The sequence below is a fragment of the Bos indicus genome, chromosome 21 (assembly GCF_029378745.1).
Source record: "Bos indicus isolate NIAB-ARS_2022 breed Sahiwal x Tharparkar chromosome 21, NIAB-ARS_B.indTharparkar_mat_pri_1.0, whole genome shotgun sequence".
Classification (NCBI taxonomy): domain Eukaryota; kingdom Metazoa; phylum Chordata; class Mammalia; order Artiodactyla; family Bovidae; genus Bos; species Bos indicus.
Window position 1 is genome coordinate 55,638,910 of NC_091780.1, and position 13,547 is coordinate 55,652,456.

Here is a 13,547-nt window from a genome sequence, read left to right on the forward strand (position 1 = left end):
CTAGTCTGGTTGGTTTTAAACATGGCTGCTCATTAGAAACATATCTGGAGCTTTGGACAAAAAAAGCAGTACCTAGGCATTTGTAATTCTGATATGCATCTGGATTTTAAAAAGTGATTATAGGTTTTCTTATTAAATGGTAGCTTTGGTGATAGAGAATTCTATTATTTTTCTGTTGATCAATCATGATACAATGGTATTAAGTGAGTAATAGTTCAGTTCAGTTGCTCAGTTGTGTCCAACTCTTTGCGACCCCATGGACTGCAGCACGCCAGGCTTCCCTGTCCATCACCAACTCCTGGAACTTACTCAGACTCATGTCCATTGAGTCAGTGATGCCATCCAACCATCTCATCCTCTGTCATCCCCTTCTCCTCCCGCCTTTGATCTTTCCTAGCATCAGGGTCTTTTCCAGTGAGTCCGTTCTTCACATCAGGTGGCCAAAGTGTTGGAGCTTGAGCTTCAGCATCAGTCCTTCCAATGAATATTCAGGACTGATTTCCTTTAGGAGGGACTGGTTTCATCTCTTTGCAGTCCACCCTGTCCACCCTTCAGCCTTTCCCAGAATCAGGATCTTTTCCAGTGAGTCATCTCTTTGCATCAAATGGCCAAAATATTGGAGCTTCTGCTTCAGCATCCGTTCTTCCAATGACTATATACAGGGTTGATTTCCTTTTGGATTCACTAATTTGATCTCCTTGCAGTCTAAGGGATTCCCAAAAGTCTTCTCCAGTATCACAGTTTGAAAGCATCAATTCTTCAGTACTCAGTCTTCTTTAGGGTCCAGCTCTCACATTTGTACATGATTATTGGAAAAACCATATCTTTGACCATACAGATCTTTGTTGGCCAAATGATGTCTCTGCTTTTTAATGTGCTGTCTAGGTTTGTCATAGCTTTTCTTCCAAGGAGCAAGCGTCTTTTAAATTCATGGCTGCTGTCATCGTCTACAGTGATTTTGGAGGCCAAGTAAATAAAATATGTCACTACTTCCACTTTTCCCCTTCTACTTGCCATGAAGTGATAGGACCGGATGCCATGATTTTAGTTTTGAATGTTGAGTTTCAGGCTAGCTTTTTCACTCTCCTCTTTCAGCCTCATCACGAGGCTCTTTAGTTCCTTTTTACTTTCTGCCATTAGAGTGGTATTATCTGCATATCTGAGGTTGTTGATATTTCTCCTGGCAATCTTGATTCCAGCTTGTGCTTCATCCAATGTGGCATTTCACATGATGTACTCTGCATATAAGTTAAATAAGCAGGGTGACAATATATATCCTTGATGTACTCCTTTCCCAGTTTGGAACCAGTCCACTGTTACATGTCCGGTTCTTACTGTTGCTTCTTGACCGTCATACAGGTTTCTCAGGAGAGAAACCATCTTTTTAAGAATTTTCCATAGTTTGTTGTGATCCAAACAGTCAAAGACTTCAGTGTGGTAAGTGAAACAGAAGTAGTTGTTTTTTGGAATTCTCTTGCTTTCTCCATCATCCAGTGAATGTTGGCAATTGCATTTCTGGTTCCTCTGCCTTTTCTAAACCCAGCTTGTACATCTGAAAGTTCTCTATTCATATGCTGGTGAAGCCTAGCTTGAAGGATTTTGAGCATAACTTTACTAGCATGTGAAATGAGTGCAATTGTACAGTAGTCTGAACATTCTTTGTCATTACCCTTCTTTGGGGTTGGAATGAAAACTAACCTTTTCCAGTCCCGTGGTCACTGCTGACATATTTTCCAAATTTGCTGACATATTGAGTGCATCACTTTAACATCATCATTTAGGATTTTAAGTAACTCAGCTGGAATTCTGTCACCTCCACTAGCTTGTTTGTAAGTAATGCTTCCTAAGGCCACTTGACTTCACATACTAGGATGTCTGGCTCTAGGTGAGTGACCATACCATTTTGGTTACGTGGGTCATTAAGACTTTTTTTTGTACAGTTCTTCCGTGTATTCTTACCATCTCTTCTTAATCTCCTCTGCTTCTGTTAGGTCTGTATCGCTTCCATCCTTCATTGTGCCCATCCTTGAATGAAATGTTCCCTTGATATCTTCACTTTTCTTGAAGAGATCTTTAGTCTTTCCTATTCTGTTGGTTTCCTCTACTTCTTTGCATTGTTCATTTAAAAAGGCCTTTTTTATCTCTCCTTGCTGTTCTCTGGAACTTTGCACTCAGTTGGGTATATCTTTCCCTTTCTCGCTTGCTTTTCACTTCTCTCCTTTCCTCAGCTATATGTAAAGCCTCCTTAGACAACGATTTTGCCTTTTTGCATTTCTTTTTCTTTTGGATGGTTTTGGTCACTGCCTCCTGTACAGTGTTACAAATCTCTGGCCATAGTTTGAAGAACTGTGGCACTCTGTCTACCAGATGGAATACCTTGAATCTATTCTTCACCTCCCCTGTATAATCATACAGGATTTATTTAGGTCATACCTGAATGGTCTAGTGGTTTTCCCTACTTTCTTCAATTTAAGTCTGAATTTTGCAATAAGAAACTGATGGTCTGAGCCACAGTCAGCTCCAGGTCTTGTTTTTGCTGACAATATAGAGCTTCTCCATCTTTGTCTGCAAAAAATATAATCAGTCTGATTGCAATATTGACTACCTGGTGATGTCCATGTGTAGAATGGTCTATTGTATTGTTAGAAGAGGGTGTTTGCTATGACCAGTGCATTCTCTTGGCAAAACTCTATTAGCCTTGCAGTGCTTCATTTTGTACTCCAAGGCCAAACTTGCTTGTTACTCCAGGTATCTCTTGACTTCTTACTTTTGCATTCCAGTCCTCTATCATGAAAAGGACATCATTTTCTTTTTGGTGTCAAATCTACAAGTTCTTGTAGGTTTTCATAGAACTGTTCTGCTTCTTTGGCCTAAGTGGTTGGAGCATAGACTCAGATTATTGTGATGCTGAATGGTTTGCCTTGGAAATGAACCAAGATTATTCTTTCATTTTTGAGATTGTACCCAAGTACTGTATTTTGGACTCTTTTGTTGACTATGAGGGCTACTCGTTTTCTTCTAAGGGATTCTTGCCCACAGTGGTCATCTGAATTAAATTTGCCCATTCCCGTCCATTTTAGTTCATTGATTCCTAAGTTGTCCTAAGAGTTTTGTAAAAAAATGTCAGTGTTGTGAATGAAGTCATAGTTTAAAAAACATGGTGAGAGTGAAGTTTATGGTATAGGAAATACTACATCTCAGTAAAACTGTAAAAAGAAATTAAGAAGGGGAAAAAAGAAATAGCCCATCCCACGTGCAGACTTGATTCTGTCTGACAGATGTCAACAGACAGCTGTCAGACGCCTTGAAGTTGAGGCAGAGGTGTCAGTAACTAAAGCTTTAGTCTCCTGGATTGTGGTCTAGTAAAATGGTGTTGAGGATAAATAACACCATTTTGGGGATTCTCGATCTGTAGATCAATCTTGCCATCTCCTACTTGAGTGTGTCCAGTTTACCTTGATTCATGGACCTAGCATTCCAGGTTCCTATGCACTACTGTTCTTTATAACGTTGGACTTTACTTTCACCACCAGACACATCCAAAACTAAGCATCATTTCTGCTTTGGCCCAGCCGCTTCATTCTTTTTGGAGCTATTAGTAATTGCTCTCTGCTCTTCCCTCATAGCATGCTGGACCCTTTCTGATTTGGAGGGGGGCGGTGTCCATCTTCCGGTGTTCTGTCTTTTTGCCTTTTTATACTGTTCATGAGGTTTTCCTGACAAGAATGCTGGCTTGGGTTGCCATTTCCTTCTCCAGTGGACCATGTTTTGTCAGAACTCTTCAGTGTGACCTGTCTGTCTTGGGTGGCCCTGCACAGCACCACTCGTAGTGTCATTGAGTTAAACAAGCCCCTTCGCCATGACAAGGCTGTTGTTCATGATGGGGATTTGCTTATTAGTAATTATTGTAATTATTTAAAGAAATGTCTATTTGGATCTTTGCCTGTTTTTAATTGGGTTATCTGTGTTTTTAGTATTGAGTTGTCAAAGTTCTCCACTTATTTTTTCAAAAGTCAGGTTTATTGAGGTATACAGTACATACTATAAAACTTACCTATTTTAGGTGTGCAGTTTTATGAATCTTGGCAAACTTATGTAACCACCACTGCAATCAAGACATAGAAAATTTCCTTCACCTGAAAAAAATTACCTCATGACCCTTTGCAGTTAGTCCTCTTTTCTTTCCCAAGCCCCTGGAAACCAGTGATGTGATTACTGTCCATATAATTAAAAAAAATTTTTATTGGTGTGTAGTGGATTTACAGTGTTATGTTTCAAGTGTATAGCACAGTAAATCAGTTATACATATTATCCACAAGATTCTTTTCCCATATAGACCTTTACAAAGTATTGAGTACGGTTCTGTGTGCTATATAGCAGGTTCTTATTAGTTACTTTATATATATTAGTGTATATATGTCAGTCCCAATTTATCCACCCCCCCATCTCCTGGTAAACACAGTTTATTTTCTACGTACATGACTCTACTTCTGTTTTGTAAATAAGTTCATTTGTACCTTTTTTTTAGGTTCCACATGTAAGCAATATATGATATTTGTCTGTATCTGATTTACTTAGAATGACAATCTATAGGTCCATCCATGTTTCTGCAAATAGCATTAGTTTGTTATTTTTTGTGGCTGACATTCAATCAGGGTGTTCCTGGTGGCTTAGATGGTAAAAAATCTACCTGCAGTGTGGAGAGACCTGGGTTCGATCCCTGGGTTGGGAAGAACCCCTGAAGAAGGGAATGGCTATCCACTCCAGTATTCTGGCCTGGAGAATTCCATGGACTGTATAGCCCATGGGGTCACAAAGAGTCGGACATGACTGAGTGACTTTCACTGAAACTGAATATTCCATCATATATATGTACCACATCTTCTTTATCCACTCCACTGTGGATGCACCCTTTAGGTTGCTTCTATGGCTTGGCGATTGTAAATAGTGCTGCTGTGAACATTGGGGTGCACATATCTTTTTGAGTTTCAATTTGTATTTGAGTAGAATTCAAATTGAATTTGTATTTGAGTAGAATTCAAATTCAGTCTATTTCCTAGTAAGTTTCAGGGTAGATCTGCAACTGAGTTTTATTGGATTTAAGAGATTTAGGATGTAGCCCCAACATGGGTGGATGGGCTGTTTGATTGCAGGCAAGTCTTAGAGTTGATCAGTGCCTTCGATTCCATCTCTGCAAAAGAGGATGACCGTTTTGTCCTGTGTTTCTTGTGGGGATGATGGGAGGATAAATGAGGTATTTGGAGTAAAGTGTTGTATTACTTTTTTAACAAAGAATTTATGCATTGGCTTTTTTTAAAAGAAGAGCATTACTTAAGTTGATTGTTCCTTATATCCTTAGGTATATAGAGAGGAAACAAGAAGCTTTTCCTCCTTTGACTTCTTGACAGAAGATGCCTCCACTTTAATAGTAGGTCACTGGGATGGAAGTATGTCACTAGTGGATAGGCGGACTCCTGGAACTTCTTGTGAGAAACTCATCAAAACTTCTTTGAGCAAAATAAGAACTGTTCATGTGCACCCGGTGCAGAGACAGTATTTGATCACTGCAGGATTAAGGTATGTTCTTCATCAAATTTTATGATACAGATGTTTTAACTTTAGGAATACTGTTTTAGTTTGATTGACAAAGACTTTTTTGTGATACCCACGGACCAAATAATTTTCCTTTCTATGCTAATTTCAGGGTGGTTTTTTTTTGTTTTGTTTTTTGTTTTAGTTTTTTTGTGATTCTTTAAAATGAGATTTAATACATAGTAAAAATATTGAAACAAATATACATTTTTGTTTTCCCTGGTCTCGTGCATTTACTCCAGTATTTTGAGAAGAAAATCTGTAAAAAAAAAAAATATAAGTTAAATGGGACCTACAGTTTCTTAGTCTGTGTTAACTTTTTTCTTGAGGCGATGAGAAAACCAGCTAGAATCTTGTCTCTCTATACCCACCTGGTTACATAGATATGCTATAATTTTGGAATTTTTCTAATTTTTAATCTATGCCCGTGTTCTTAAAATGAATACCGAAGATTAGAGGGGCCTGTCTTAACTGTTCTTCAGCGTAGTGTGTATTTGAGTGTCTGATTTATGTTCCGTGCTATTGTAGAAGCTTACTCTGTGTACTGTGATAACACTGAGAATTATTCCTCCTGTTACAGGGACATTCATGTTTATGATGCAAGATGCCTGAATCTCAGTAGAAACCAGCCTTTGATTTCTTTAACTGAACACACAAAGAGCATTGCTTCAGCCTATTTTTCACCTCTTACTGGTAACAGAGTAGTAACCACATGTGCTGATTGTAAGCTGAGGTAAATTGGGAAGACAGAACACGTTGTTAAGAGTCTGTAATTACTGTGTTAACCAGTAGCTTTCTTTACTATTACTCCTTATTAAATCACTAGCGTTAACTGTTTTGTAGCCATGTCTAGGTTCCCAAAGATCAACTATTTGTACTTAATAGCATTTCAGCAGTTTTGGAATCTGTAGATTTCCTTGAGATTGGCAAGGAAGGTCTGTAGCTACCCTGGGGAATGATGTCAGGCTTTCCTTTTAGCACTGAAATCTGATGAAATCAGGCTTGTGATATCTTGTGTGAAAGTCACTCAGTCGTGTCCAGCTCTGTGACCCCATGGATTGTAACCTGTCAGGCTCCTCTGTCTGTGGAATTCTCCAGGCCACAATACTGGAGTGGGTAGCCGTTCAGGAGATCTTCCCAACCCAGGGATTGAACCCTCCGCGTTGCAGGAGGATTCTTTACCATCTGAGCCACCAGGGAAGCCTAAGAACACTGGAATGGGTGACCTATCCCTTCTCCAGTAGATCTTCCCGACCAAGGATCAAACTGTGGTCTTCTGGATTGCAGGTGGATTCTTTACCAACTGAGCTACCAGGGAAGCCCTTCTGTGTGATATCTTGGACAGAAGATAATTTTAGCATAGGAAGAAGCTCTTACTTTGGGGATAGTGGGATCCCTCCCACAAATCAAGTGCTGAATTGAAGTTGCAGAGCCCTTAGCCATGGGCAGGCAGAAAAGATAGCAAAAACTGGGTCTCTGTACAAACTACTGGATAAAATTTTATGATTTTAGCTTTGGTACCGTTCTATAGCTACTACCTAAAAATAGATTTTAAAATGTAATATAAGCCAGTTGAACAAAAATAGAAAATAATGCCAATTTTTAAAAATGTGGAGAATGTTAACGCAACAATGAAGGAAATAATTTTGTTCTCTGATAAAATCCACAGTTTTGCTTAACATTGCAAGCAGTTCTCAATTTATGAGACTTTTACCTTAAGTGATTTTGGAATGTGTTCATTATTCACTCAACAAGTATCTGTTGAATGTATACTGTGGGCTGGGCTCTAGAAAATCACCTAATTTCTGTTTAGACCCATATATTGGGAAGAACATGGTTTATAGTGTGTGACAGGTGCCCTGTTATTTCCTAGTAAAGTCTGTGAGCATTACCAGGTAGTACATTAAGAAATTTCATCACTGGGCAATGACAGCCCAGTGTCCCCTTTCCACCCATGCAGTTTTCTTTGTCTTAAGGACCACTTAACTTGTCCCATTCCTGTTCATTTGCACTGCAGACTTTACTCTTGTGATTTGGCTTTCTGGTAATCTCATTAGAGTTCTAGTGCCAAGAAATGGCAGTGGGATAGCTAGGCACAAGGAGAAGGGTGAGGTGGTGATGACATGGCTACTTTCTGCCAGGGTGCCTAGTGGAGGCTTCTGAGCTCCTGCAGTTGCCCCACAGAGTTCCTCCCCTTAGTTGCTGGCCAGTCAGTCTTGCCAGAGCCTGGAAGTGATGGTAGGACGCCTTCAGTCGATGAGTCTCATAGGCAAATTGCTCGTGATACATGCCTGCACTTTTAGGTTATTTGTGCATTTTCAGACAACATCCGTTATGTGTGACCTATATTACTGTGGATCTGATTATAGAGTCTGGATTATCACTGTAGAATGTACACTTAAGTTTGGAATAATAGTGTTTAGTTTCCATACTAAACTCTAAGAACTGAATTTTACGATATTCTTTGTAACATTTATAAATATATTAGCTAGCTGAGGTTTGTTAGAACCTGATCCTATATATTTTAAAACAACAACCATTTCATTATTATAAACCAATGAAAAGCTTGTTAAATACCCTGATGATATTTCAGAAAAATCTCAAGAAATAATAAAAAGAGTGTGCTTCTTTATTCTTGCTGTTTATTTTGCAGAATCTTTGACAGCAGCTGTATATCCTCGAAGATTCCTCTTCTTACTACCATCAGGTCAGTGCCCATATGCCAAATAATGTGGACCCTGGATTACTATGAGCTCTTTGTTGGACTGCATACATTAGACATCTGATTATCGAAGAGATGTATAGGTCTGATTTTATATTACAGTGTTCCTGGTTACTTGTTCCTATCCCATCTGGAAGAGTTCTTGCTTCCAGGTTGCCTGTGTCTACAAAGAGGTTCTGTCTCTTTTAATCTGTAGCTGTTCTCCGCCTCTGAGTGGTTATTTTTGGTTAAGGTGAATGACTTTATTCAAAAACTGAATTAGTCATGTTACCATATTGAGACTGACCTGCTCGTGAGGCTAACTGAAGCACTCTTTATTTGTGCCTGTTTGTTCTGGGCTTAGCTTCCCCATCTTCCTATTTCTTTGTTTGGTTATCCTCCTTTTGCATCTGCTACTTTTAATATATGTATTTTACATCAAACTTTACTCAATGTCTGCTTCCTACACATACTTCTTTATCAGCATTTATAAAGTTGGGGACAGGGTATGCAATATATGTTAACTGTTGCTTCATGAGTTTTATAATCTGTAGCTGCTGCTGCTGCTGAGTCGCTTCAGTCGTGTCCGACTCTGTCCGACCCCAGAGACGGCAGCCCACTAGGCTCCTCTGTCCCTGGGATTCTCCAGGCAAGAACACTGGAGAGACTATATTTAATATGCTTATTTTCTTTTTCACAGAATTTCCCCTCTTCGTTTCCTTTTTCAGACTTTATTAACTATAGTTTATTGACTTCTAGTGTGTATTTTTAAAAAATTATCTAGGGTGATGATTCTGGGGTCAGTAGAGATACGGTCATTGAATGGCAGTGGGAAATGAGGCTCTCCATTGTTCATCCTTCTTTAATAAGAAAGGGCTGTTGGTGGTGTTGCAATGCAGAGAATAAAAGGGCAGTGCTTTGTTTTTTGTTTTGGAGAGCAGTGAAGAGCCCCACATATATCTAAATGGTTTTTTACCTTATTTTTAGTTGTGCTTATAAACACCTAACAGTAAGTCAGCCACCTTAACTATTTATATGTATACAGTTCAGTAGCATTAGGTGTGATCACGTTGTACAACTGAGTTCTAGAATTTTCTATCTTGCAAAACTGAACCTGGCCCATGAGACATTAATTCCTCTCTCCCTCTTTTCCAGATTGTGGCAGCCATCTGTCTAGTTTGCATTTCTATGATTTTTACTACTTTAGGTATTTCATATGAGTGAAATCATATGGTATTTGTTTTTTTGTAATGGGTTTATTTCACTTAGCATAATGTCCTCGATGTTCATCCATGTTCTGGCATGTAACAGGATCTTCTCCCTTTTTAAAGGCTGCGTAATAATTCCATTGCATGTATATGCCATATTTTCTTTATCCATTCACCTCTTGATTGACATTTGGGTTGTTTCTACCTCTTGACTATTGTGAAAAAGGCTACAGTGAACAAATGGGTGTAAAGGTATCTCTTCAAGATCCTATTTTGAATTCTTTTGGATAATACCCAGAAAGGAGATTTTAATGGATCATCTGATAATTCTATTTTCAATTTTTTGATGAACCTCTATACTGTTTTCCCATAGCTGCCAAACCATTTTACATTCCAGGAGTGCACTAGAGTTCTAATTTCTCTTTATATGTATCAATACTTATGCTGATGATTGTGAGGTAATATATCATTGTGATTCTGATTTGCATTTCTCTAATGATTAGTGATGATAAACATCTTTTCATATGCTTATTGACCATTTGTCTATCTTCTTTGGAGAATTGTCTATTTAGGTCTTTTGCTTATTTTTGAATTACATCATCTTTGTTGTTGAGTTACAGGAATTCCTTACATATTCTGCATACTGGTCCCTTATCAAATATATGATTTTCACATGCTTTCTACCATTTTGTGGGTTGCCTTTTCAGTCTGTTGATTGTTTCCTTTGCACAGTTTATAAGTATGATGTAGATTTGTCTATTTTTGCTTTGGTTGCCTGTACTTTTGGTGTCATATCCAAAAAATCATTGCTAAATCCAGTGTACTGAAACTTTCCCCTTCTATGTTTTATTAAGACTTCCAAGTCTTAGGTATAGGTCTTTAATCAACTTTGAGTTGATTTTAGTATATAGTATAAGGTTATGCTTGGAGAAGGCAATGGCACCCCACTCCAGTACTCTTGCCTGGAAAATCCTGTGGACGGAGGAGCCTGGTAGGCTGCAGTCCATGAGGTCACTAGGAGTTGGACACGACTGAGTGACTTCACTTTCACTTTTCACTTTCATGCATTGGAGAAGGAAATGGCAGCCCACTCCAGTGTTCTTGCCTGGAGAATCCCAGGGACGGGGGAGCCTGGTGGGCTGTTGTCTATGGGGTCGCACAGAGTTGGACACGATTAAAGTGACTTAGCAGCAGCAGCAGCATAAGGTTATGCTGGTTTAGTCACTGCATCATCTGTGACTCTTGCAACCTCATGGACTGTAGCCCGCCAGGCTTCTCTGTCCATGGGATTTTCCAGGCAAGAATACTGGAGTGGGTTGCCATTTTCTCCTCCAGGGGATCTTCCCGACCCAGGGATCAAACCCCCATCTCCTACATTGCAGGCAGATTCTTCACCACTGAGCCATCAGGGTTACTGTCCAATATTATTCTTTTGCATGTGGATATCTAGTTTTGCCAGCAGAGGGACTCTCCTTTCCCCATTTTGTGGTCTTGGCACCCTTGTTAAGTATCATTTGACCGGGAACGTGAGAGTTTCCTTATAGGCTCTATTCTGTCCCACTGGTCCGTAGCATCTGTCTTTATACCAGTACCATGCTGTCATGGTTTCTGTCGCTTTGTCTAGTATATTTTGAAATCAGGATATATGAGGCCCCCAACTTTGTTCTTCTCTTTAAAGATTATTTTGGCTGTTTGTAATCTCTTGAGCTTTCATATTAATTTTAGGATTTTTTTTCTATTTCTGTAAAACATGCCCTTGGGATTGATTGCATTGGTTGAATTCTATAGATCACTTTGGGTAGTACAGACATTTTAACAATATTGAGTCTTCCAATCCACAGATAATTTATTTGTGTCTTTATTTGTTTGTGTCTTATTTGTGTCTTTTATTTGTTTTAGTAATGCTTTGTAGTTTTCAGTGTACAAATCTTTCATATTTTTGGTTAAATTTATTCCAAAATATTTTATTCTTGTTGATATTATTATAAATGGGATTTAAAGAAATATATTTATTTACTTTTGACTATGCTGGGTTTTTGTTGCCGTGTGCAGACTTTCTCCAGTTGTGGTAAGCAGGAGCTACCCTTCACTGTGGCACATGGGCTTCTTCTTGTGGTAGCTTCTCTTGTTGAGGAGCACGGGTTCCAGAGCACAAGCTCCGTGGCCGTGGTGCACGTTCTTTGTTGCCCCATGGCGTGTGTAATCTTCCCAGACCAGGGATCGCGCCCCTGTGCCCTGCACTGGCAGGTGGATTCTTGACCACTGGACCACCAGGGGAGTCCTGGAGTTGTTTTCTTATTTTCCTTTCTGGATTGGTCATTGTTAGTATGTAGAAATGCAACTGATTTTTGTGTGTTGATTATATCCTGCAAATTTGCTGAGATTTAGTTTTAACTCTGTGTGTGTGTGTGTGTGTGTGTGTGTGTGTGTGTGTAGTTCCTACCCAGTTTTCTAACTTCTACCAAATTTCCAGTGTTAAATATGTTGACTAGATGGCAAGAAAGGCATCATTGCTTTTTACCAGATCTTACAGGAAAAGCTTTCAGTCTTTCATCATTGAGTATAAGGTTAGCTGTGGGCCTTTAATATATGACCCTTATTTTATTATATTGAGATAGTTTCTGTCTATTCCTGGTTTGTTGAGTGTTTATCATGAAAGGGTATTGAATTTTGTCAGATGGTTTTTCAGTACCAGTTGAGAAGATCTTATGATTTTTGTCCTTCGTTCTGTTTATGTGGTATGTCAATTAGTTGGGTTTTGTGTTTTGAACCTTCCTTGCATTCCAGGTATAAATTCAACTTAGTTATGGTATATAACCCTTTTAATGTGCTGTTTGAATTTTTTTGCTGGTATTTTGTTGAGAATTTTACACCAGTATTCATCAGGAATATTTGTCTGTAGGGCTTTTTGTTTTTTTTTCTCCCAGTAGGGTCTTTGTCTGGCTTTGGTATTAGAAGTGTTTGCCTCATAGAATAAGTTAGGATGTGTTCCTTCCTCTTCAGTTTTTTGGAAGAGTTTGAGGAGCATTTGGTGTTAATTCTTACTTCAATGTTACGTAGAAATCTTTAGTGAAGCCATCTGGTCAGGGGCTTTCTTTGATGGGAAGTTTTTGGTTATTATTTTAATCCCCTTACTAGTTACAGTTCTAGTTAGATTTTCTGTTTCTTTATGATTCAGTCTTGGTAAATTTTATGTGTTTGGGAATGTATTCATTTCTTCTGGATTGTCCAGTTTATTGGTGTATGATTGTTCATAGTATTATAACCCTTTTTCTCTCTGTAACATAAGTTGTAATGTCCCACTTTCATTTCTTATTTTAGTTATTTGCACTTTCTATTTTCTTAATCTAGCTTGCCAGTTTTGTTCTCTTAAAAAAACCAACTCAGTTTATTTTTTCTATTGTTTTTGTATTCTCTAATTCTTTTATCTTTAATCTTTATTATTTCCTTCCTTCTGCTGAGTTTTGGTTTTGATTATTCTTCTTTCTCTAGTTCCTTGAGATGTAGTTAGATTGTTGATTTTGATATCTTTCTTTTTTTTTGATGTTTACTGTTAAAAATTTCCCTCTTAGTATTGCTTTCATAGCATCCCATAGATTTTGGTAGTTGTATTTTTATTTGTGTACAGATATCTTCTAATTTCCCTTGTGATTTTTTTCTTTGAGCCTCCAAAGTACTTTTTACCTTAAGGTTGTATAGACTATATAAAACGATTGCAGGGTTTGGTTATTAGGGGAATACAAATATGGGAAATAGATTCTGTTAAACAGCAATAACTTAGATTGTATATTCCTTTATTCTAGGTCTTGTATTTGCATGTGTTAAAAAAAAGGAGGGGCGTGCACTGAGGAAGCTGAACAAAAATGTTGCCATTTCAGTGTGTTCAGTGACCATCCACTGAGCACAAACCACTGCACTCAGCACTGGAGATTCAAAAATGCAGACATCATCTCTCTCCCAGGTTTCAGTCTTGTAGGAAGGATAAGATTAGGTCGTTGATGACTCAGTAACTTGAAACTTGGCAGCGAAAACCAGCATTTAGGAGC

At 38.5% G+C, this 13,547-nt stretch overlaps 1 protein-coding gene across 8 annotated transcripts in view; it reads left to right on the forward strand.

Annotated features, from left to right (window-relative positions):
- The window catches only part of WDR76 (WD repeat domain 76), a 54,696-nt gene that overhangs the window by 39,531 nt on the left and 1,618 nt on the right, over positions 1-13,547 (forward strand). For 7 of the 8 annotated variants that reach the window (XM_019983384.2, XM_070775545.1, XM_070775546.1 and 4 more), the window contains 3 exons: positions 5,360-5,577; positions 6,173-6,325; positions 8,246-8,299. In XM_019983384.2, coding sequence (XP_019838943.2) covers positions 5,360-5,577; positions 6,173-6,325; positions 8,246-8,299 — 425 coding nt within the window. The remainder of the gene's footprint in view (positions 1-5,359; positions 5,578-6,172; positions 6,326-8,245; positions 8,300-13,547) is intronic. The other variant, XM_070775543.1, reaches the window with a different exon arrangement.